This window comes from Cydia fagiglandana, chromosome 6, assembly GCF_963556715.1.
Source record: "Cydia fagiglandana chromosome 6, ilCydFagi1.1, whole genome shotgun sequence".
Lineage (NCBI taxonomy): Eukaryota > Metazoa > Arthropoda > Insecta > Lepidoptera > Tortricidae > Cydia > Cydia fagiglandana.
This window is the reverse complement of record NC_085937.1, coordinates 15,939,460-15,967,338: the sequence shown is the minus strand read 5'-3', so window position 1 is coordinate 15,967,338 and position 27,879 is coordinate 15,939,460. Positions and strand designations below refer to the sequence as shown.

At 37.1% G+C, this 27,879-nt stretch overlaps 1 protein-coding gene across 1 annotated transcript in view; it reads right to left on the bottom strand.

Moving 5' to 3' along the window:
- LOC134665515 (uncharacterized) overlaps positions 1–23,507 on the bottom strand; it is a 130,056-nt gene extending 106,549 nt beyond the window's left edge. The window contains exons 1-3 of the mRNA XM_063522490.1: positions 23,070–23,507; positions 5,345–5,454; positions 2,038–2,255 (exon numbers count right to left, since the gene is read on the bottom strand). Coding sequence (XP_063378560.1) covers positions 2,038–2,255; positions 5,345–5,454; positions 23,070–23,239 — 498 coding nt within the window. The 5' untranslated portion in view covers positions 23,240–23,507. The remainder of the gene's footprint in view (positions 1–2,037; positions 2,256–5,344; positions 5,455–23,069) is intronic.
- Positions 23,508–27,879: the final 4,372 nt, after the last annotated feature.

Genomic DNA, 27,879 nt, shown 5'->3' with positions numbered 1-27,879 from the left:
TGATAGATAACTTAGATAGGCGTAAGAAAATACTTTATAAACTTCTAAATAAGCTAAGATCATAAAAATACATGTAAAATGTTTAACCGGCTATCGTGTGCACGAAGGTTGATATCGGGTTGTAGTCGCGCGCGTCAGCTGACTTCGACGGTCAAAGCGTTAAAAAAAGTTAACCTAAGGATTTTAACGTACTGAATTTCCTTTTATGGACGGTTGTTTTTGAATGATACTGTTGTAAATAAACAAGGCAATTTATAAATTAAGCACATCTGTAACTGGTCAAAATTATTTTCGTGTTCTTGTTTCTGACCACGCTGTCACGGTCACGCGTCTATTTTTGTATGCTATCGCATGTCTTTCTAGCTGTATATTAATAATTCTTTTGAGAAAAATTTTAATACTAAATTTTGACCCAACTGCCCAAAACTGTAGTCAAGTCATAACAAATCTCTCATGGAGTCCTATAATTTAATCATAGGTTCTTGCAATTATGATCAACTTTATTTACTTTTAAACTAAAACCAAGTAACGATCGGAAGTTATAAATATGATTACGGAGTAGCCCGTGCCGGCCGTAGGGAATAGGACCACTTACGGTTATTGACAGTTATCCGTATTAATCGAGTCATTGCACTGTGCGCATCAAAGAAGGGAAACTATGTAATCGATCAAACTTTAGTTCTCTAAAGTTTGATAGATTACATAGTTTCCCTTCTCCATAGTTCAGATATTCGGATGCCCCATTTTACTATTATATTAAAAACCAAATCTAGTAAAATTAACTTAACCTAGAACCTCTTCCTTTTGTTTGATATTTAAAGTCGATTAAAAATACTCCATAGTCAACGTATCTTCTATCTTATGGCAGACAAGCTAAGGGAAAACCATCGACTTTTTGACACCAGAAATAACTAATTAATCCGTATACCTACGGATCTACTACTCTACTGCAATAAGTTTGAATGTTCCAACTGCGTAACATCTAAAGCTACACGATAAATCAGCGTAATGGTCCGGCAAGCGTCCCGCCAAATACCCTTCAAGTTAGCGCAACTTACGGAGCCGGAAACAGTCGTTAGCCAAAAGTTTCGCCTAATCGATCGATCATCGACTTCCTCATATGAAACGAAGTTTGTTTTCACCCATAGTACAGACATAATCTGAGACTCAATAGCGTTCGAAAATTATATTGAAAAAAGAAGACAATTTTCGGTTGATCCTTTTGACACTTTATTATAATAGGCTATTGAAAGTGGCAATAAAAATTTTACAATCACCATAGGGAAGGGGGAGGCCTACATTCAGCAGTGGTCGTCTTATGGCTGAGATGATGATGATGATGAATCACCATATATAGATAAGATCATTTGTTATCTAATGGCATTGTGCTAGATCTAAACTCGAATGTATTATTGTCCTCCAAAAGACATTTATTTATTATTTACAAACAAGTACAAAGTACACCAACGTACGTTTTAGTGACAAAGAGTCAAATGGGTCAAACGGTTTCACGTATATGCAAGTGCGAGAATGATGCATCAAGGTATGCAAAGCAGGAAAACGTGCTTGACAATAAATATTATGTGTGCGGTGGCGACCGCAGGAGCGTGGCGTGAAATAATCGCACAGAATTGATCGTCGCTATAATTTCTTCGTACTTGTTTTAGTGCATAGATTATGCTTTATCTTGCCCTTTTACACCCCCCTAGCACTGGTCAGACTGGAATGGCGTCACTTACTACGCAAAGGTAGAACAAATCACGACGATCAGTGGTTTGAAAAACTAGGCTTAAAGGAGCGTAGTCTAAGGAGACAACAACCGACACCTCCAGATAACGCCAAATTTGCTTGTGACCGTTATGGGAAGCAGTGCAGAGCCCGCATCGGTTTGTTCAGTCACAAGAAAAAATGCGACTCTCGGAATACACAGCAGCTGTAATAAACATCTGAAAAGGATGTAAAGGCCAATGATGATGATGATGATGCCCTTTTAATAGCGAGTCGAGCCACAAGTTTGAGGTTGAAACAGTAACTCACCTCAATACCGAACAGAGCCTCCAAGTTGCCGATCTCGACGTGTCTGTCCTCCATGACGCGCCTGGAGTTCTTGGTGGCCGCCGACACCGTGCGCAGCTCCTGCAGGTGCGGCGCGGGCGGCGGCGGCAGCGAGTCCAGCCGCGAATTGTCCAGGTAGCGCAGGCATACGTCGTTGACGCGGGCCGTCACGGCTTGCATTAGGCGGAGGGCTACGTATACTGAAAATGTAAGAGAAAAACGAATAAGGGTCAGTTCACCACAATTTGCGGACTGACTAAGTAGGTGTCGGCGGCCGATCGTAAAATCGGGCAGATCGTAATGTTCCTGTGTTATGTTTTGACGATAGTCACTTTAAACCAATGTATAGGTAGGATAGGTTCGTTAGGTTGCTTCAGATGCCCGAAGGGCAAACTGCCCAGAAATAAGGCGCCCGCGTAGCGGGGCTTCGTCGACTCAGGGAACGAGTCAATGATTTTCACGTTTCAAAATGATTTAAGTAAAAACAACTTTTTTTGTTGAGAATATGAGCGTGTATACATATAAGTAAATACATAGATCATTTTAGACACTTGTTCCTAATATCAATATTTGGTAAGTGATTTTTATGCATATCAAAACTTAGATAACAAGGAAAACCGATGTCTTAAAGCAAGTGTGTTTCAGAACATACATTCAAATATGATGGAGGCGACAGGAACACCAATTACGGTCATGTAGAAGTAAATAAACATTCTCGTGCTATGTCTTGAATGTTCTAACTATAGCGTCTCAGAAAGTCTAATCTGTAAAGTTGTGATTAATGTTGGTGCACAATTTACACGAGATACCACTTGACTTATGATGCCAATAATTTATAGCAACAGAAAACAAACAACGATCATAAATTTCATAACAAATACATATGTTTCATAAAAAAAGTTCAGATACAGAAAGGCTTTCAACTCTCTTCTTACAACACATGGTTTTTCAGAAGACATGTTTGTTTAAACGATAAAACGCTTTTTATAACGAAAACCGGCAGAGCTGTATGCAACCGCCTGTTGCGCCGAGCGATATCTGGGCTACAATTCACGGAAATTCAGTTGCACTGAAGTATTGATTTTCTCCTGAACTATATTTAGATCGAGCCCCATATTCACTGTCAAGTGCATCCCGGGTTAACTTATGTAACCGAGCTGACCAAAATGTATGTAAGTCATGTATTAAATAAAAACACGACGCCTACACCTCGACCTGGAACTTTATAGGAATAGGTACCTTCACGGCTTGACGATATCGACGCGGAGCTCTTAATGTTATTTAAAGAAGATACACTTATGGACTTCAATCAAACATTACCAGAACCGAAATCATTTAGCTCTAGCGTACGGTCTCGAGTGCCGGGAGCCGTTGACGGCTACATGAGAAACAAGTTAGACAGCATCGGGTTGGGGGAATCGGAACTAGTCACTTTTCGATTAGTTTTGGAGTAAGATCGGCTTATTTCATGACAAGCCTATCGCTGGTCAGTTGCCTTTGTATTCATACATAGTCCGCGTTGAAAAATGATGTTGTTGGCTTGTGGGAGATATATAGTCAATATATATAGAGTAAAACGAATATTATTACCCTCTCACACGTTTCGGCACTAAAAATTTTTTTACGACGCGAGCTTTCAGGGAATTGCGGTAGTGAATATACGCTACTATAGTGAGAAAGTAGTGTAGGATGAAGTTATAAAATTCACAAAAAAATCCAACCAGGGCCCAAATAAATTAACAGCTTGTAATAAAACATGAATTAAATTAGGTATTAATCAATACGTTCCGTCTAAAAGCTATGTTTTGGAATTGTCAACACGAGTGTAATGTGGCTGTCTCGCGCGCGCCCGAGCGCTGTTTCATGTTCGGGTCATGTTTCGAGTGATGAGTGATGTGATATCTCAGTGTACCATTACGTGTTCGGAAAAGTGATGTGATATAGCATCACTTTTCGAAGCACTGTTTCGCGCATGTCTACTGTAATGTGGCTGTCTCGCGCGCGCCCGAGCGCTGTTTCATGTTCGGGTCATGTTTCGAGTGATGAGTGATGTGATATCTCAGTGTACCATTACGTGTTCGGAAAAGTGATGTGATATAGCATCACTTTTCGAAGCACTGTTTCGCGCATGTCTAAACACGAACACACATTGAATTAAATATATTCGCTAACATAATCATAATATCAGCTGTAAATGTAATTTAAAACACAGCAATAATAAGAGATAATGCAGAAGCAAGTCGTCACAGATTTTTTTTTTAAATATAATTTATTACATTTAGCAAGACAAGGACATTTTTAAACACAAGGAAAATGGTATCTATTTGACCCAATGACCAAGACGACAGACAGTTTAAGGATACGACGCAAATGACATTGAACATGATTCAAATCCCTGTAATTTTGTATATCTCACCACCAACATCCAAACCTACATCTAGAAGACTTTGGCATTTTAAAAGGAAATTACTATAGGGAATAGTTTCAATACTTAAATTTATTTAATAAAGGCAAACAAGTCTGCAGCTGTGTACAAGAAGGGCTATTATCTCATGCCATCTAGATACTCAACGCAGTAGAAGATTCTGCGAATTAATGATTTCACAGCGAAGTTCAGGGAATCTTTAGCGAAGTTAAACAAATTTGCTTAATTTTATTGCTATGAATAATGCCGCCACATAAATTTTTAGTTTTATCTGCTTATGTGAATGTCGTTATCGCAGGTAAAACGCGTGAGCGTGACTCAACGGATTAGTTGGCTGGCAGTCTTGTAGATATTTTAAGGTGGTGTAATAGGTTACAAATTACAATCGTGTTGAGACGAGATAGGTACCTATTCTTTTAATCGGTAATCTGAAATATATTGAATTACAGGTACGTAGGGTGATATTTATATCAAAACGATGATCAAATATGAGCCCTGCCAGCGCACTGCAATTTACATCCTTAATTTAATAGTTTAATAACTAATCAAACTACTACGATTCCATTAAAACTGGGGTCACAGCCGCGCCGCCGTGACTTAACATCTTTCTATTGTGCACAGCATAGGTTCTAAATCTAAATCACAAACCACAAGGCAAATACTGGGCCAGAAATTAATTTTTTTGTTGTCTCAAATTGGTATTTCATATTTATTCCGCCCAGAATTCCAAACTTACCAAATTTTATCAAAATGTAACTGAAAAAAAACTACAACAAAATAAATATCGGCCCAAGTAGGCCTTAGTCGCGCCGCATAGACGCCGAAACATTGTCATTATTATAGGTATGGGGTGCCAAAACTCACCAGACTCGTCGGCTTTGTATCCAAACTCTGCGGGTTGTTTCTTGGACGCCACGCGGACCTCGTCGAGGATTATCCGCAGTAGCGGGGTCAATAGTGCCGAGGGACATTGTCTGAAAAAACGTATTTTACTTATAAATAAGTTATAGAGTGGACGTGACGTAGGTACCTATATTTGCTCGTAGATCATTTTCTTTCTTAGACTACAGACACACTTGACTGTTCTGTCGTAGAGTGTAATAGTAGTTATAGTGTAGTAGCCCAGTTGGATTAAAATTCCCATCACTGATAGTGATTGGTGCATTGTGAAGAATCATTCTGTATTATCTAATCTCTAGAAGTTTTCAAAAAATTCCCAGAAGTTTTATCCTTGAATAGAGTACAGTCAGCCAAGAAAGTGGTGTACCACTTTTAGACTATCATCTGATTGATAGAGTATATAGTACATACATTTCATCACCCTTATGATTAGATACTTATTCAATAATAAATCATATCTATATAGATGAAAGTACATACATATGTAGTTTATTACACATCTACATCTCCAATATAGTTTGAAACCCCATTACGCATATACATTATCTAAACGTTGGAGGTATGTCAAGTCAAAATAATAAATGGCACACACTGGTTTGTGGTTAAACGCTCACCTGCTCTTAGTGAGGAGAAGGAATACAATAGAAACCTAACAGCAACACACCTTAGCCATTGGTAGACCCTATCTCGGTGCCATAAGATTCATAAATAATCAGTGAACTGTGTCAATAACGGTGCATGTGCCCCAAAACGGCCCGCATGGCAGTCTATTTCGAGCGGGCGTTGAAATCAGCTGGCGATTAATCCGACTGCACAGCACGTGCTGTAGAGCCGTATACAATGTTGTTACTTGCACCTAACAGGCGAGGCGGTTCCTCATTCTGGGACACGATACAGTAACTTAATTATTTATTGTTATGCAATATTCTATTTTATAATCGCATTAAGTTTGATGTTTATAAGTTTTGTTTTCAGCTATATTGTTAAAAGTTAGTTTACAATACATATGTACAATAAAACGTCGAAAAAATCGCATTTCTTCCATTTAACTTTTAAGTGTACCTTATCTACATTTATTATTAACTATAAATACACGTAAATATTCTTCTGTCTACCTAACCTAACCCTAAAAACCAGTATTTTCATGTCTTTCAATTCCGTTGAGACTTCAAATCCAAACAGCTATCCAAAGTTTAATAATAATCTGATAATAAAAATGGCCGGCCGTCATTAAATTCTGCTCGAGAACTTATGAATAATAATTAAGGAACTTTTTTTGCCTATAGGTCTAAGAAAGATATCATAAATAATTTATGATTTGCTAATTTATTTTCTGAAAACCAGTGTCAATCAATTTTACATGGGTTCCTTGAAAAAGGAAAAGCCTTTTCACCGGTCATGGTCAGCATATTTACAACGTTAGGTAGGTAATTAAATCTAAAAACCTAAGAGATATTTAATGTAATTTATACGACTGTTTATTATTATCAAAGCGTCGTACATGACGAATAATCGATTGAATGTCACCAAAGTAAACAAACATTCGATGTGAAGTAATGTGGTTTGTAAACAAAAGATTTACCCAGAGAATGACACAAGTCAGCCGATAAGAGTGAAGTAGGTGTTTTCACTGTGCACACTGCTGTTGATTGAAATCTAAGATAAACCACTATAAACTGTAACCTCTTGTCTTTAACCACCATGCGCAATCAGAGACAACGCTTATGCTGGATCGCCTAGATCTATTAAACGCCCAAACTCGGTTAGCGAGTACAATGACATCCCCGCTGATACCGTTATCGCGACCGTATCTAAATATCGCAATCTATTCCAATTTCTTCATGTACTTGATAGCTCGAATCGTTGTTTTTGCACATGCTATGATTTCATTTGTCATGAAATTGAGCAGACGCTAGCGATTGCTGGTCACCTAGTGTTCTAGTAATCATTTCATTCAGGTACTCGGTACTCGTATGTTCACAGATAGGCTCAGAAGGTGTCCAGCCTGTATTTAATATTGAGGTAGAACACAGACTTTGTACAATAACGGAAATAAATATCATTCGGTGTTGTAAAGCAAAACTATCAGCCAAAAGTGTTTAAAACATAAGCCAAATATGTCAGACTTCTCACCACTAAAGATTTAATTGGTCTATTTTCGTGATTTTAGTGGTAGTAAACTTGCGAAGCGGCAGGTCAGTAGTAAAAGATAAGCAGAAATACATACGCTATTTATATCAGACGGAAGAATAGACCAGGATAAATAAACCACACGGGCGTTCACTCTGTACGTCCCTCGTTCAAGGTAGATGTATATATAACATAAAATGCGGATATGTCTGTCTGTCGAGTCGAGTGCATGCAGGTCAGTGCTCTCTGTACACCGATAAATCGGAAGACGTCCCAAAATTTGTGGTGTCGGCATGACACCACAAATTAAAGCTAATTCGTACCGCGCAGAGGCAAAGCAATCGAGTTAAGAACACTCGAGTCAAGTGGCGCATCAGTTGTCTGTGGTCGTAAAGACGGACTAGCGCCGGATATTAAATTTTCAGTTCCGGCTGGAAGTTCAAATTGTACTCGTGAGACGCTGATGCGTCGGTTTTTAACACTGTATGAGTATAATCCGAGAGTTGTTGAAATATCCTTTAGGTTCGTTTTATTTCACGACTTCGACTCGACTCTTTTCATTTCAATATAAGGAACCATCATTCTATCATATCGGATTCATTGCCGTTTCAGTAATGTGACAATTGTAAAGGTGTATTTCTAAAATCTGATGGAAACGATGGAACGGCAATCTCAAAATTGGTATTATCTAGTCTGTGTCCCTGAATCTCCAAAGAGGGCAGATTCGATTTAAATAACTCCCTAGCTCCCTACGGCTTTCTACCTACATGAGAAATTTCATCAAAACCGGTTCAGAAATTTTACCGTAAAAAGGTAAAGGTTGGATTTTTCGATAGCATTTTTTACTTCCGTTACGTCAATATATGGAAGACCGAGAGAACGAAATTATGTAGATAAGTCTATTAGACTCTAGATAAACACCAGTGTGTTTACGTGAATTAAGAGGACACTCAAGACCTGGCTTAAGATATTTAGAAGTCAACAACAGTTTGAGCCCCATGACCGTAATTCAGCTGATTAACGTTAAACAAGAAGGACGTGCGGTGCGGAGCGTTGACTCCTGTACTAACAGAAACTCGGTTAATTTACCATTGGTAGATCTTATTGCCTTTAAATAAGGTTCACGATTGGTGAGTTATGTTTGTCGACAGTGGTACTATCTGGCATCCGCGTCCCACGCGGCTCTCGTGCCAATTTGTGCATCCAAGTAACCAACCTACGGCATCCCACGTCCAATAGAGAAAGCTGAAGACTAAAACTTTTGATTAGAGGTGCGCCGAACATTCGGTAATTATTCAGTATGCGGCACATTCAGTGTTTATTTTGACCGCATTGTTCGGTTCGATTGTCAAGTAGAATTCACTATTGTAGAGTGCGTGATATTAAAACGCACATCATTTTAATAAAACAATCAAAGTCGCAGATCCTTTTCATAATGCTGAACCTTATCCCAGACCAGACTCAAACTGGGGTACGCGGTACGCGCACCTTCGCCGGTGATTTTTTTTTAAATCTCTAAAAGACACAGCATATTATGGTAATGGGGGGTTGACTTGTTTCTGAAATGATTTAAGAAAAACTTCTTCCGATAGAGTAGGGTTGCCATACGTCCCGGTACGCCGGGACATGTCCTGGTTTGAAGCATGATGTCCCGGTGTCCCGGCCCATAAGCAAATTGTCCCGGTTTATAAATCATACTTATTTAGTAGGGGGCATTGAGACAGACAGACGGCCGGACGGTCAACAAAGTGGTCCTATTTGGGCTCCGTTTTTTTTCCTTTTGAAGTACGAAATCCTAAAAATCTACCTACTATTATCTCGACAAAATTTCGCGCTCGCTTCGCTCGCGTTTTCATTTCGGTACCTACATTATTTGTGACACTCAAGTTGAAATTTGGTACACACATATTATGTCAATCCCGAAACCCCCGAAGACCCGAAGACGGACATGTAACGTAAATAAAATGAATTTTAAACATAGGGGGCACTTATTGGGGTGTAAATGACTAATGAGACACTTAATAAACAAAGTTTTGCAAACTATATGGTGTTATATGGTGTTGGTGTATATCAAGTGATAGAGCTGTGGGAAACTCAAATATATTTTATTAATAATTTTAAGATTAATAGTTTAGAAGTAATTTAAGTAAATAGACAAAAAATTACCACTTCCCCTCTTTATCTCTGAAACTACTAAAATTAAAAAAAAAAACTAAATAGTTCCTTACCTATAGATGACAGAAAAACCTATTAGAAATATGCAGTCAAGCGTGCGTCGGACTTATTACTTAGTTTTTGATCGTCCCTTACGGGTCTTTTTTAAACATTTCACATCAAAATATACATTGTTGAAAATTGTGTAATGTACGGAACCCTTGGAAGGCGAGTCCGACTCGCACTTGGCCGGTTTTCGTTAAATGTCCCGGTCTGAGCCCCCACACTTATGGCAACCCTACGATAGAGGTATGCAGTCTTATCCTATCATCTGGCTGATGGTAATGGCTGGTGATAATGGCTGAACCGGAACAATTCGGTCTAGGTATTACACAGTTCGACGAAAGAAAGTCCGAACGTATACTGACCAAATGGATTCGTAAGTATGCGTCAAAGTTAATCGGCAGATCTCTACTTTTGATTATCCCTCAAGCTAATTGCGCAACTCTTTTTGTACCCATGCATTTTAAAGACCACGCTTAGATGCACACTAATTGATGATCTCAAGCGTTATATTGCCAAGTTTCACAAGTCTATATTAAGACACTGACATCTTATTACTGCTAGACGAGCACTAATTTCTGTGTGTATGTATGTGTTTACTAGAGCCTGTTTCATATTTCGTACCAATGCATTAGGACTTCATGAATAATGCACCAGCTTACATGAACGTTTACTCATTCACACGTATACACTGTGTCCAGGCATTCAATAAGGACTATTGTTTACATTGCTTGTAATGCGTATCTATTCATACCACTTAGGGGCTGTCCATAAATTACGTGATCGTTTTTTGACGATTTTTGACATCAAAATCAATCATATCATAATCAAAGTAAGAAGAATGTCGAAAAAAAATTACTTATATACCCTGCTGACAAATCGATTTATGGCTATCTCATGGCAAATTAATGTCTAGTCAAGGATAAACATGCGTGCATATATGTGGAATTCTTTGCTCCATGTGCATAAGGACCCTTTAGATATGGAACATCACATATAGTAGATATTTCGCGATAGCTTACTTAGTTCAAGCGTAAAAGCAGTGTAGCAACCCACAGTACTCACACTGACTTCTCACTCAAATTCGATAATCGACAGCTTCTTCAGCTAATTAAGCTAGTCAATAGCTTTTTCAGCTAATTAGTAAACAATACTCGTACACGCGTACCGCATCAAGTAAACAAATTGGTATTGTAATTGCAATTCAATGTAGCCAGTCGGTTATGCAACTCGGCAGATGGTCGTAACATGCAATTTACGCTCGCTTACCGCACAGGCTGGAATAAATGGAGCGTCCCGCAAATTACACATTATTATAGAATATCGTATAAAGCTCGCCGGCCTAGATTGAGACGATGTAACCTAGATAAGTAGGACCTGGATAAATGCGATATTTCTTTAAATTTAATCTTCTGCACAGAATATTCGGACTAACGTTACGTTAGCTTTTATTTTTTTAGATTCTTCATTCATTTTAATATCATAATAATATTGTTAAAGATACCTAAGAGTACCTAAAACGTAAAAAAAAATATTTAGTGCTCTATTATGACTATTTTTTTACTAGTGAAACAAACTGTTTCAATCGCAGATATTACTATGAATCAGATAACACGCTAGGTACACCTCTTTTGGAACAGGTCGTATTCGAATGTTTTGTAGTTGGAAATAGACCTATTATGTTTTTATTGTAGTTTTTTACGTAAGTACGGCACGAGTACGATTTGGCAGCTATAAATAAATAAACAAAGACAGCAACACACGTATATGTAATTTTATACAACCTCTATAATAACTCTTCTAATAGACGGATTATTATATTACTGTTTTGGATATTTGACATAGGTGATAGTTTTGTTACTCCGTTGACATAGTTATGTGTTATATCGTCAGGTAACAACCAAAACTCACTAAATTATGTACTACCACAAATTCAGAGCCATAATAAACCGTATAAGTACTAGTCATAAAACAAGGTTGATTTGTGTTTAAGTATAATTATTTTTATGCAATTAAAAAGTTACGATGTATTCCTTTAAAAAAAACTGTTCTACAGTAATCAATTTATCCAGGTTTCACTGCTTTATAAAGTTCAGAAATAGTGTTTTATTATACAGACCAACGGTACCTCAGAACTATTACTTCACAAATGTTTCCATTATAAAGAGACGTGACTATCGTGCATAGGAGAGTACCTAAGAACAGTAAGAACCCATACACAAACGATCGTAATCTTTCCAGTCTGGTTAAAGTAGAATGAAAGCGATTAGATAAGCGATATGAACTACTTATGGTTTCTTAGTACATAATTATTATATAAGGTCTTCAATTAACTGGACGTATGCAAAGGTTTTACCGCTATTGGTTGGGGCTACAGTTTTCATACCTCAATACAAATGAAATAGAGTCTGTATTTATTGAAACAATGCCTATAACCATAATGGTTGTTTGCACACGCAGTAGTTACAAGCACAGTACAGACTTTTAGAGAAAGTTATAAAAGTAATTTTAATTTTCCCTGTAATACAGGTGTAATTTAAATTTAACCATTTTTTAAATTATATGTTATGTTTATATACATTATATTTGAAACATTTGCCTTTCCTGTGCATATCCTTAAAAGTAATATAATAAATAGCGGTAGATTCAACCAGGAATCCACGGACTTATCACGATCCCCATTACTCTCTGTCACGTCGCTAAACCCGGTGATTTTTCTCTACAAACTATTTGAAAGCTTGTAACTAACCTATACTTTCTATAGGTTTATAGCGTGTCCCAATGCTAAGCAAAGTGTTTCCTCAAATTTGTCCATGTATCACGATCTTTGAGCAGTTCCGATCATGCTGATGTTCATTCCTCAATCACCGACGAGGTCTAACGTGGTTAGATTTTGTGGCACTGGTCTACTGGTCAGCCAAATAAGATTTATCCTGCACTTTTCAATGTCAAATACTCTTACAAATATGCATAAAACAAGAACCCAGTTAGACCGAAAAATAACTAGTTTTCAACCGCTGCGCACTATAAATATTTGATGCATCGGTGACGTCCATTGACGACAAACATTGCAATAATATGGTGGTAATAAGCAATAAAAATGCGAGGGGTTTCAATAAAAGAAAAGTTTTTCTTGTCTCCTTGTCATTTCGCTACAATCGCTGCGTTGCGCACTAAAGGTTGTAACCTCCTGACTCACAAGTAACACTTTCTAAGGTCGGAATTTGAGTTAAAACAGGAGCTTAAAACACACATGACTGCGTAAAGCTAAATAATAGGAGTAGGAATGTTCTTTAGTTAGCGTCATTTGGCTAGTGGCGCATCCGGGTGCATTGAAGGGAACATCTGTGAGCACGGAAGCGGCGACGGGTTCGGAGCGGTCATTCTTATACCCTACAGAGCAATGCTCCAACAAATATAGGGAACCAGTGGAAAGTGACACCCGATACGCGTAGTTGTTACAGATCTCGAGGTGTCAGTTATACTTAGTCGATTAACAGCTCGCGCCAGGAGGACAACGGGCAATGAGAAAAGAAATAGATATAGAGCTGTTTTCCATTATTTATTACTAAACTCAATCATCACAGCCACACATCCCCTAAGTGACTGATCTCAGAATCCTCACATTACTTGTAGTTGAAAGGTTATCCGAAAAGAGGCGTGCTCAGTCAGTCTTGGGAATAACAGTGCTGGACACAAATGGGTTAACCCCACGTGACGTCTTACAAATACGACAGAAAACACATGCCTATATAATTTATGCCTTTATTCTTAACTTTGAATGGTCAGTATTGAATAAACTGTAGTTATGTAACAAAAAAATGTATCCTGTGGCCTATGAACTAAATTCCATGGTCTATGAAGTCTAGTCAAGGATTCATTTAACTTGAGTGTCGAATGATTTATCTAGTTATCGTTTGTCACGTAATAAACGCGAATATTATACGCCTTCTGAATGTAAAACAATGGGTAGGTACTTATCTACCTATTATCTAACACCTAACTAGTTTTAGCGAGTATTTTCTGTAGCTATTTCAAACCACTTATCATATCAATCAGAAAACTGCATGGAATCTGTCAAACTCAGATGGTAAAAGTGACGTCATGTTGTCATGTACTATGCAGTAGTCATAAATTACAGCGCAAAAGTGCTACTTGAGATGATGTGTTTACGTTTGCCTTATTGTAATTGGTTTTACACTCGTGCACTCATCCGTAGGTAGGTAGTACCTATAAGATAATAGTCAGGCATAAGCCACGTGGGACTGGCTAATTGGTAACGTCACTTCCGAGGATGACAAAAGGCTGGTGAAAAATCAATGGAACAATAGCAGCTTCACTGCAAAGATGCCTTTCTGTCTAGGTAAGCGCTTTCTATCACGATTGATAGACTAAACAATTGAGTTTAGTATCAAGTGGACAGAAACTTATGTCTATGAGATTCCTCTTGGAAGTTGGACATCTTATTTTATGAGTTGCCGAACTTTGCGGGGACCTATTGCCAGATGCGTATGGAATTAAAAGAAGGCGAAAAAGTCACTATGTAAAGATTATTTGAGCATTTTCCGATATCTTCCTATGTGGAAGTTTCGTAATTTTGAAACATGCCATCGGGACATCAGTAGCAAATAAATAACAGTTCGCCCGACAGGTTTTTTCTTATAATGGAACACCGTACTGAAATTTACACTAACCTATAATTTAGGTAAGCAAGTAGTAGGTACCTAAATAATTGTTGACTTCCGGTTTGTGAACGGGAAAACAATTTGATAAACGTAGGTAGGTTTAGGGTGCGTGAATGATTCACCATCATCGCACTAGAACGTGTACTACTGTGGTACTACTATTGTCCTCGGTAAGTTGGTATGTAATTATGGAGTAGTTTTTTCCTATAACAAAGCGGACAATACGTCATCCGAGTTGGATCGAGATTGCGATCGCCGGTCGGCATTAGAGTCGCCACACGGCCGGAAAAGCGGGGATTGTCCCAGGATTTCGGGCTTCGTTTAGACTTAGTTTAGATTCGAAGCTAAAGTTTAGATGATTTTTAGCCTAGATTTTACGTATTTATCTCGCTCTACCGCGTCTAGCGTCTGTAAAGCCGTTTGTTTACTCAGTTCATGTTTTTTTAATGTGTAAAGGCGGGATTCCACCAGTGTGCGGCTGCGGCACTGTGCGGCACAAGCATTTTTGTACTGAATATGCTTGTGCCGCAAAGTGCCGCACACTGGTAAAATCCCGCATTTAGACGCAGTAGACGCACCGATTAGATTAAATTTAAGTTTATTACGAATAATAAATAATTCCTGAAAATTTCAAGTTAAATCTGGCCACCCTCGTCTGGATGAGCGACATTGCCCGCTACCCGCTACAAACCATTACGCAACTCCCGAGAGCAACGCACTGACAAATTAGACAAGTGCTTTATTATGCCCATTAATCACCTGTACTGCTTTTATGGAATAACTAGGGGAATTTTAGTCATGGTCACTGATTATTCCTGACAATACTAGTCAAATAGATAGTGAGTGACGGCCAAGTTGACAAAATACTGTATCCATACACATTGTTATATGTTCTATGATAATAAAGGTGTATTTCGAAGGGTAAGCAGTCAAACCCAATAAGTCGAGATATTTTTTTATTTAAGAACTCCATGCACATCACATATAGTTCTAATTTGAATGAAAAAATATCTCAACTTATCTGAGGATAAATTTAAAGGATGGACAAAACAGAGTATTTAACCTTGCCATTAGGCAGCTCAAGTAATATGCTTGTTTGCCGCCAACTTTAGATGTCTATCTGCTTAATGAAAATCAGAAACTTCTTACTTGATTATCAAAAAGTCAAAAATAAGGAGTCAAAAGTGCAACTCTTCATGATATAAGTAATAAAAACAGTCTCGTGAAGCTGGGGTCCCGGGTTTGAATCCCGGTAAAGGGCATTTATTTGTATATTACAAATATTTGTTCCTGAGTTATGTATGTATATATTTATCTATATGAGTGTATATATTGTCAACTAATGCTGTGTAAGATTGGCCCCAAATATTTCTTAAGTATTTATTATACCAAATTTCTAACTTAAAATATACATGAAGACATAGAACTAGTTTTTGGGGCATTTCACGCCAAGCGGGCAGCGAAAAAAGTGTCAGGTCATAGAATTTGCTGAAATTTGGAATAATTATACTACTCGATATTCTAAAAATACGCATTCTTTTATTTTTTTTTTATTTGGCACCGTTTCGGGTTTGGAAGCATTTAAAAAATGGACGAAAATTGAGGAGAGCATTTTACAAAAGCTGATGCAGCTATTATTTAATTAACTGAAAAATAAGTTCAATATTGGTTTGTATACAATTTTAATTGCTTTATCTTGCAGTTATAACAATTTTGATATTTTTTAATTTTTTCATACAAAAATCCGGAAATGAAAATTTCAAGTCAAATTTATATAAAGTTCGGTATTTTTGAAATTTTTTGTTTTTGCCTCAAAATGTAGCTTATAGTCCATCAAAAATACATGGAAAGTTTGAGAGTGGGATCTGCATTAGTTTCGGAGATACATGAACTAAAGTGCAAACGTGCCGGTCTGAGCGTCGTACTGGCGATTAGACGTGCGCGCCGGTCGAATAAAATCGGGCGGCGGCGCGCCACGAATAAATCCACGGCGGCGGCGTAACGCCGGCGGCGTGGGATTTTCAACTTTTCAATATACGTATAATCAGAAACCAAGATTAACTCTTAAAACAACATGGGAAAAATCTCGAAAAAACTGTGTTACATCGTTTTTTTGGATTATGGTAGAAATATCATGAAAAAAACATATGTCAGTATGTTGGACGTTGCCAGGATCGGTATAAATAAAAAGATACGCCGCGTAATGAAAAGACGTCCAGTATATTGGACGTTGCAGAGTATACTTTATATGCATAAGGTTTTCTTTGTCCATTTTATGTTTTTTAAAATAAATATAGAATAATTGCATTTTTTAATTAGAAATACACTTACTGATAATGTCAACTTATGTAATGAATTGAAGTAAAACCTATTACCTACTTAATTATTTTTATATTTTTGGAATTTTATAGCTCGTAGGTGGTAAAATTTTGCCAGTCATTGACATCATTTATTTAACATTAAATCAAACAGCGGGTTATCCTAGGAAGCAGTAACATCTAAGCAATGGTTTTTAAAATAATGCATGCACTTTTATCATAAATTTCCTAACAAATTTCTCAAATGAAATCGGGTCCGTTTCTTGATGAAAACAAATCCACACATAAACAGGAAACAAACAAACACACTTTTTTATCTATTTGGTTCATTACGTAATACGGCAAGTAATAACTTTTTAAAATGTTTTGAAACACCTAACATCCCTCTATTTAATTTATTTACCACAAAAACTACCAGAAATTTTAATAATTTTACTCTTCGCATACTTGGCAACGTCTAACATATTGGACTTAGCAAAAGTGCCGTGTTGTCGATTAAAATGGGCAAAATACTGGACATTACACATTTTACACTTGTTTTACCCATAAACAAAAAACATTTTTATGTAAATCACATTGCCACGTAATAAACAGACCAGTTAGTAACCTATTAAGGTGGCCACTGACGAGCCTTCCAACAGTCCAAATAGTGTGGCTGCAATCCAAAATCGGTCCGTGAATGTCAAAAACGTACAATGTTTAATATTAGGATGCCGTCCATTTGGATGAATCCATTATAACGGCATCCATTTGGAAGGCTCGTCAGTGGCCTGCTTTATACGTTTTATTTCAACGCTGCTTAATACTGTCATATAAAAAATATAATGCAATATGGGTAATTTTACCCAGTCAGTCTGTCGGATGCTTCCTTGCAAGTTATGCGTTCTGTAGGACTTTGACAAAAAGATTATGTTTACACTAGTCCCTAATATTTTCTTATATACTCATACTTAAAAATAACATATCATTCAAGTATAAGTACGCTACCAGAGGAAAGTAACGCTATGCTTTAATATTTGGTGCAGATTTTTTTTCTTGGGATGTCCATTATAGTGGACGTTATCGATTTAAGTGTTAAAATAAATCAAGTAATGAATTTTAAAAAACGGAACAGTCGGAACGCTAAAGCTAGGCACGTAGCATGCGCTTTATGTCCATTGATTTTAAATTTGTACTCTTGCGGGCTTTGTCTCGGCGCGAATTTTAAACTACCGGCGGCGGCGGCGGCGCGCTGACTTCTTATGGCGGCGGCGCGCCGCGGCGGCGCGCACGTCTACTGGCGATTCCTTAGTTACCCAGTCAAATAAAGGTTTTGTCCCTGGAATGACAAATAATAAGCTGGAAACTCGTATAACCACACCTTCGTGTCGGCGGTCTTGAATTACGATAAAAGTCATAGAAAACCTCGTGTTCGCGCCGGAGTTTATTCAAGGTCAAAGGTCACAAAAATTGCTTTATCACAAATATCAAGGTTTCTATACCTCCAACGATGTTTACATATAAATGAAGATTGTAGAGCATACAATTTGAGACACATCATGTTCAGGGCATTTTTCCCGAACCTCAACCGTTTTGTAGGAATTGTCGGATAATTTGGATATAGACGGCGCAAAACGCGTAGGTCAGCCATACGCTCCGTAATGCAAGTTCACCGTGAATTCCGGTTAATAATAAATAAATAAATATTATAGGACATTCTTACACAGATTGACTAAGTCCCACAGTAAGCTCAAGAAGGCTTGTGTTGTGGGTACTCAGACAACGATATATATAATATACAAATACTTAAATACATAGAAAATACCCATGACTCAGGAACAAATATCTGTATCATCATACAAATAAATGCCCTTACTGGGATTCGAACCCAGGACCATCGGCTTCGCAGGCAGGGTCACTACCCACTAGGCCAGACCGGTCGTCAAACTATAACTTCTATAAAGTTATTTATTTCATAAGATGCTATTTACGGATCATACGCTGATTTTAGAACAAAAGTTGTCTCTCCTGTGGACAATAGTTAACAGCTTGTGTGATTTGATTTGATTTTGATGAAGCTTTTATCGCAGACTGTACTTTTTTTCCAAGGATCTGCTCAATTCTGCGAATATATTTTATGGCCATGATGATGGGCTGATATCATTATCTCATTATATATTCTTATTTATATATTAAAAACGATCAGCTTCGCACGGGTTAATAAAATTATACATAAACCATCCTCTTGAATCACTCTGTCTATTTAAAATACACAGGGCCAAACAACGGGAAGCGACTTTGTTTTCACCTATGTAGTAATGTCATTAAAAATATTGCATTGTCATTGGTTTTTCATAAATATGCCAAATTTTAACTCAATGTAAAACCAACAAATAGTCAACGTTTGCAAATGTTGAAGACAGATCGAAAAAATACATATTTCCATCGCCAGTTAAATAAAATATTGTGGAAATATTTACTTGTATTATTTGTACTTCAACTTTACCTCTTTTCTGCGGACATTACAGGCAACAAACCCTAATTTTCTAATTAATCCTTGAAGGGGTACTTCTTTTACATATTAGCCTATTTCATAGTTAAAATGATTGCATAAATGCACAAAAGCTGTTAACTATTGTCCACAGAAGAGGCAACTTTTGTTCTAAAATCAGCGTATGATCCGTAAATAGCATCTTATGAAATAAATAACTTCATAGAAGTTATTATTAACCGGAATTCACGGTGAACTTGCATTACGGAGCGTATGGCTGACCGCTACGCATTTTGCGCCGTCTATATCCGAATTAGACGTGCGCGCCGCCGCGGCGCGCCGCCGCCATAAGGAGTCAGCGCGCCGCCGCCGCCGCCGGTAGTTTAAAATTCGCGCCGAGACAAAGCCCGCAAGAGTACAAATTTAAAATCAATGGACATAAAGCGCATGCTACGTGCCTAGCTTTAGCGTTCCGACTGTTCCGTTTTTTAAAATTCATTACTTGATTTATTTTAACACTTAAATCGATAACGTCCACTATAATGGACATCCCAAGAAAAAAAATCTGCACCAAATATTAAAGCATAGCGTTACTTTCCTCTGGTAGCGTACTTATACTTGAATGATATGTTATTTTTAAGTATGAGTATATAAGAAAATATTAGGGACTAGTGTAAACATAATCTTTTTGTCAAAGTCCTACAGAACGCATAACTTGCAAGGAAGCATCCGACAGACTGACTGGGTAAAATTACCCATATTGCATTATATTTTTTATATGACAGTATTAAGCAGCGTTGAAATAAAACGTATAAAGCAGGCCACTGACGAGCCTTCCAAATGGATGCCGTTATAATGGATTCATCCAAATGGACGGCATCCTAATATTAAACATTGTACGTTTTTGACATTCACGGACCGATTTTGGATTGCAGCCACACTATTTGGACTGTTGGAAGGCTCGTCAGTGGCCACCTTAATAGGTTACTAACTGGTCTGTTTATTACGTGGCAATGTGATTTACATAAAAATGTTTTTTGTTTATGGGTAAAACAAGTGTAAAATGTGTAATGTCCAGTATTTTGCCCATTTTAATCGACAACACGGCACTTTTGCTAAGTCCAATATGTTAGACGTTGCCAAGTATGCGAAGAGTAAAATTATTAAAATTTCTGGTAGTTTTTGTGGTAAATAAATTAAATAGAGGGATGTTAGGTGTTTCAAAACATTTTAAAAAGTTATTACTTGCCGTATTACGTAATGAACCAAATAGATAAAAAAGTGTGTTTGTTTGTTTCCTGTTTATGTGTGGATTTGTTTTCATCAAGAAACGGACCCGATTTCATTTGAGAAATTTGTTAGGAAATTTATGATAAAAGTGCATGCATTATTTTAAAAACCATTGCTTAGATGTTACTGCTTCCTAGGATAACCCGCTGTTTGATTTAATGTTAAATAAATGATGTCAATGACTGGCAAAATTTTACCACCTACGAGCTATAAAATTCCAAAAATATAAAAATAATTAAGTAGGTAATAGGTTTTACTTCAATTCATTACATAAGTTGACATTATCAGTAAGTGTATTTCTAATTAAAAAATGCAATTATTCTATATTTATTTTAAAAAACATAAAATGGACAAAGAAAACCTTATGCATATAAAGTATACTCTGCAACGTCCAATATACTGGACGTCTTTTCATTACGCGGCGTATCTTTTTATTTATACCGATCCTGGCAACGTCCAACATACTGACATATGTTTTTTTCATGATATTTCTACCATAATCCAAAAAAACGATGTAACACAGTTTTTTCGAGATTTTTCCCATGTTGTTTTAAGAGTTAATCTTGGTTTCTGATTATACGTATATTGAAAAGTTGAAAATCCCACGCCGCCGGCGTTACGCCGCCGCCGTGGATTTATTCGTGGCGCGCCGCCGCCCGATTTTATTCGACCGGCGCGCACGTCTAATCCGAATTATCCGACAATTCCTACAAAACGGTTGAGGATCGGAAAAAATTTCCGAAACATGACTTGTCACAAATTATATGCTCTACAATCTTCATTGGATGTCTTTCAATCTATATGTAAACTTCATTGGAGCTATAGAAACCTTGATATTCGTGATAAAGCAATTTTTGTGACCTTTGACCTTGAATAAACTCCGGCGCGAACACGAGGTTTTCTATGACTTTTATCGTAATTTAAAGACCGCCGAAACGAAGGTGTAGTTATACGAGTTTCCAGCTTATTATTTGTCATTCCAGGGTCAAAACCTTTATTTGACTGGGTAACTAAGGAATCGCCAGTACGACGCTCAGACCGGCACGTTTGCACTTTAGTTCATGTATCTCCGAAACTAATGCAGATCCCACTCTCAAACTTTCCATGTATTTTTGATGGACTATAAGCTACATTTTGAGGCAAAAATAAAATTTTTCAAAAATACCGAACTTTATATAAATTTGACTTGAAATTTTCATTTCCGGTTTTTTGTATGAAAAAATTAAAAAATATCAAAATTGTTATAACTGCAAGATAAAGCAATTAAAATTGTATACAAACCAATATTGAACTTATTTTTCAGTTTATTAAATAATAGCTGCATCAGCTTTTGTAAAATGCTCTCCTCAATTTTCGTCCATTTTTTAAATGCTTCCAAACCGGAAACGGTGCCAAATAAAAAAAAAATAAAAGAATGCGTATTTTTAGAATATCGAGTAGTATAATTATTCCAAATTTCAGCAAATTCTATGACCTGACACTTTTTTCGCTGCCCGCTTGGCGTGAAATGCCCCTTTTATCAAATTTCCCCGATTTATTTAAATTGATTATGATGGGACTTGTTTAAAATTTGGGTCAATATGTTTAGTTCTCACGGGAGTTATACATGGAGCTTTAAAGACATACAAATAAAAAAATTAAATAAGATTTATGCAAATACTAAGCCATTTCTATTTGTATTGTTTTACAGGACCTTTATACTATTGTACAGTCACCTGCAATAGTATGTTACTCTTCGAAGGCCGCAAAAATATGTGACACGCTCTTAAGGCTCTACAAATAAGATTGTGTCAGACATTTTGGCAGCCCTTGTTTTGTAACATATTATTGCAGGTTTTTATTTATTTTATAGCTTCAGAAATTACGACAATAACATACAAAGCCAGAAAGCCAGTGTTTTAGTGTTTCATTTGTGCCACTTGTTTGTGTAAGAAATATTAGGAATGCACCTGTTTCAACAAGGGAAGCAATCAAGCCCTTTAAGGTCTTTTTCAAGGTGAATGACCCCAAGTTCATCATTCACAAGTGTATTATATTTAAATTTGTTTCCATTGTAACAATTAATACAGTAATCCACAACTTAAAAAAATTATTGTAACACTTGTGAAGACATAAGTTTGAAGGAAATCATATTAATCATACCACTAGTCCCTAGAATCATCAAAAATTAATGAAAAATATGATAAACTAGCCCCTACACTGTAAAGATAGTTGGCAGCAATACATATTTAATGCAAAAAGGTATGTTAAAAAAAAATAAGTACAATATAATTTATTTAATCTCCTTCAAAAATCCTTTACAATTCTGATGATGGGGAATTGTTTTTTGTTTAGTGAAGGTAGTTTTCCCTTATCACAATGACACAGCATACGCCAAGTAAAAGAATCAATGTAGAAACTACAGCTGTTTCTAAATATTACTTTATATTTTGAAAATTTTAAACAATTTCATTTTCTTACAAGAAACTCCTAGGACACTTATGTTTTAGTGTGTATGTGGTGTGTGTTTATTAACCTAATGGTTACTTTTAATGTTTTGATCATCATCAGTGATCAGAGATGGTGGAATGAGTACTTACTTCTCTGATAAATACTGGGTGGTCCAGTACAATACTTCGCCCGGCAGCTCGCTCTCAGTGATGGTATAGCCCGCGATATTCACGGGAAGCTGATCCTCGGGATTTACTGTCGCCGCAAAGTTTTCAAAAAACACACGGTACGTTGTCAAATAATCTTCTTTATCACCCATTTTCAAAAAACTATTTAGGTCAACAGAATAAACTATTATCACACAATCGATCAACAATCCCTTGCAAGCAAAATGAAGTTAATGTCACTGTAAACACTTGTTCACTTAAAGCTAAAATAACACAGAATAATAAAGAATAGTCGTTACTTTTGTACAAGTTTTTATAAAAATCAAAACATTCGATTCGGTCACATCACGTCATAGTACACACATCAATTTTTAATTTCATTACTGTCTGTCCGTCAACTCCGTCAGCCGCTTCGTAAACACCCAAATGCACAGGCGTTTTTAATAAACGCGCAACTCACTCATGTCGATTCTGTGCAAGATACAGTGCGTACCACAACACAGATATAATAATCATAGATATATAATATTTAAAGATTACGTCTAAGCGAGCTGTCACTGTAACCACTTTTGTTTAGTGTACGATTGTTAATACAATGTTTTTGAAGTGAAAACCTCTTTAGCGGCGCTGAGCACTTTTTGAGGAGGGGAAAAAATTATAAACTCGATTCAGCGTAAGGCGTAACTTAACGCTGACGTCATGTGTCACGAACAATGATATTCACAATATTCACCAAATAACTTTAGCCATAATTAATTATAACGTATTATAATCAGGTCAATTATTTAAAACTGGACTTTTATATTAAGCAATAAAGCTCAATGTTCTAATCGTGTACGAGCTGAAATACGAGGATCTCACAGTTACATTCTAACTTTATATCACTCAAATATAATTCAATAAAGCTACATCTTGATGAAATCGCTAATAAAACTGAACTCTAGTACTGGTGAATAAAACTCAAAATATCATGACTTGATCATGACCAAATATATTTAGATGCGAGGTCTGCAAGGTAACTTTTCTCAGTATATATATGTCGTAGTCAGATCGTATAATCCGCCGTATTACATTACGGCTAGCCGTTTTCAAAAACAGGGGCGTTTTGAAATGCGGCGGTTCGACGATTAGCCGGATTGTCACTGCGATACGTTCTTCAATAAGGCGGCCCACGTTTAGCCGCTTCGTACATTGTAGAGTGACCAGTTCTTTCGGTCGCCTACGTAACCGGAGTTTGACAATGTTTGCAATTTAATTTATTTCTACCATGGTCCCACCGCACTACATGTGTTTCTTTTCCAAAACATTTCCTTCACAACTTAAATAGACGGAGCCCCGCAAGCGGGGCTCCTATTTCTGGGCGGTTTGCCCTTCGGGCATCTGAAGTTACCTAACGAACCTAACCTAATTACCTACCTACGCTTATTTCCCCAAAGTGTAATGTTTTCACGGACGTCTCACTTAGTCAATAGGTAGGTAGGTTAGGTTCGTTAGGTAGCTTCAGATGCCCGAAGGGCAAACTGCTCAGAAATAGGAGCCCCGCGAAGCGGGGCTCCGTCTAGTTAAGTTGCGAAGGATTTTTTTTTTGAAAAGAAACAGTCCGACAAACTCCGGATTTGATGGACACCCCAGCGTTTGTCAGGCAGCGCCACGAGTGTTAAAAATGGGAACTAAAAACTGTCAAAGCGGCGGCTAATGACTCGCTGTATTACATTACGGCTAGCCGTGTTGAAGAACGTATGGCGCCGAATACATTCCGGCGGATTCTCATTCAGCCGCATTCAATACGGCTAATCGTTAAACCGCCGCATTTCAAAACGCCCCTGTTTTTGAAAACGGCTAGCCGTAATGTAAGACGGCGGATTATACGATCCGACTGCGACATATATATAAGTTACTCTATGGTAACTTTACAAATTTCTATTCGAATTTTAAACAATTAAAAAGAAAAAAAATATTATAGGACATTCTTACACAGATTGACTAAGTCCCACAGTAAGCTCAAGAAGGCTTGTGTTGTGGGACAATTAACGCTACAAATTTAAGCTCACTGGCCAGCAATTTCGGAACTAAAGTTTTTCAATAGAAAGGAGGAATAGTGCTGCAGACATTTTGGACTAGTCCTTGAGTTTTCACTTCTGTCGGCACTCCCGGGGTGCAACCCGTTGTTTTTAGGGTTCCGTATCCAAAGGGTAAAACGGGACCCTAATACTAAGACTTCGCTGTCCGTCCTTCTGTCTGTCACCAGACTGTATCTCACGAACCGAGATACAGTCTGGTGACAGTTGAAATTTTCACAGATGATGTATTTCTGTTGCCGCTATAACAACAAATACTAAAAACAGAATAAAATAAAGATTTAAGTGGGACTCCCATACAGCAAACGTGATTTTTGACCAAAGTTAAGCAACGTCGGGCGTGGTCAGTACTTGGATGGGTGACCGTTTTCTTTTTGCATTTTTTTCCGTTTTTTTTTTGCTTTATGGTACGGAACCCTTCGTGCACGAGTCCGACTCGCACTTGCCCGGTTTTTTATTTTTATTTTGCGTAGGTGCATTATGATCGCCGATCATAATGCGATGTTAATATGTTAAATTAAACAACTGTACCGCTATTCGGAACCTAATAATAATATTGATAGTGGCAACACTGTTGTCGGTCGTATTGTCCTTTTCTAGCATATACGTCCCTCTCTCTCCCACACTCCCACCACAGCAGTTTGCTTTTTGGCGGTTGTCGCAAAAACAAATTTCCAACTCATTGGCTTGCTGTTTTTCCATCTGGAAGGTCGTGAAGCTAAACTGCTGGTGAGTTTTTGAATTTGTACCTCAGTTTAGCTGACTATATTGAAAAACAGTTTCTAACGGCTTTTGCCGTTCGAAATAAATATTTAAATTTAGTGTCCGTTAAACTATCTAGCAAATAAAAACGATCCGGAATAGTAATGTGTAAGTTTTCAAAGGCTGCCTGCGCGCACCGTGGCTATGCTAATGAAAATACTAAAACACATAATGTTAGAAAACACATCGAGCTGGTAAAGCGTGCACTTGTCACCATTAGAATTTAATTAATATTATACCTACATTAAGTCTCTTCTGAGTCTTATTACTTATTACTTTAAATCTTTGTGTGTCTATAATAACGGTTGAAATTAGGTATAACACTTAACTAAATGGTGATGTGTGGAGGCATACCCTTCAGTTTTCAAGTGATTTGTGTTTTCGAATACGAAAGGATCGGATAGTTAATACGTGTTACGTAGAACCTACGTATTAAGGTAGAAGCTTATAGACGTGTAGGGTTTATCTGTCCAAGTATCTATCAGCAACTTGTCGGTTTATCCCGTTCCGGGTTAAATATAATATTACAAAATATTTTTTTTGGTAATATACTTGCTGATAAATAACGTGTACCCGCTTAGGAGTCGACGAAGCCCCGCTTCGCGGGGCTTCTATTTCCGCTCTGAGGGACACAAGGTAACGAACAAACCTACATCGCAAGCATTGCATTTATTTTTGTGGAAAGTGAGTACTTCGGCAGTACGTAAACTTAAGTCTGACTAGATAAAGAGAGAGATTAGCATGGCTCTGCGCAAGAATGACATGGAAATCCTTAAGTATTTCACTCCTTATCTACCAATTTATATCTCTCCAACTAGATCTTTGATTAAAAAAAAAAAAAAAAAAGATGGTTAAAATGTAGGTAGATAGGTATCTCTTTAAAAAAATAACAGGTACTAACAGCTTAAAAGAACTCTTGCATGTAGTTGCTATATGTGCTTGTATTATTTTGGATTTGAATAACTTGATTATTCATTATATATGTAACTATAGGTACATACATCTTTAAGCCTACCTACCTACCTAAATAAATAGTACCTACACTTGTAAACGTTTTAAATAAAATCGGAAGCCTGTGACTTGAAAGGGCATTAACGATATGGGAATGTTTAGATTGATTCATTGACGAAGACGCATGGTTTGCTTCATAATTTCAAATTATATTCGCTAACTGTAGAGTTAAAGTTTAGTTATGGCAAATCTCGTCACCGTGAATGACACTTTCTAAAAGTGCCTATTAAAGTAAATCCTTTCCCCTTGTCAAGCGAAGAACTCTCAACTAAGGGAATATTACCCATAAACTTCATTTGAATGATATTCTTAAGCTATGTCTGTTATGGTTCCATCTGCGTAAGGTGTGCCTAAGAGGATCTTTTATGCAGGCACAAACTAACGTCAAGTTATTTGTGATGAAACCAATATGTTGTGTACCTATTTAAGCCTGCGCAAGGCTGCCATATTTCCACCTGCGTAAGGTGTGCCAAAGAATCTTTGATTCATTCACAAACTGATATCAAGTTATTGATGATGATATTACAACCTATAAATATAAGCCTGCGCAAGGCATGTCAGAAATTAAATGATATGGTCATAACACAGGCGAGCGAGTAGGCCACAATCATAAAAATATAACAAAGATGAATATGTAAATACATCCTTTTGGACAAAGGACAAGTGAAAAGGGTTCTAACAAAATAATGTTCTGGGTAAAAATCAGTCGAAATAGACTTCGTTATTCGAGGTTTCATTTTTGTGTATTTTTGTTTTTGTTTATTTTAAGGGTCCCGGACACCCTATGGGCTAAACCCAAAATTGGACTAATTAACATTTCTAAAATTATAATATAATAGGTATAAAATAACCTAAGATTCCAGGCCTATCTCGACTCATTTTTATTTTAAAGATGAAAAAATCTTTGCACCCTAATATAAAATTGTGGTCTGGAGACGCTA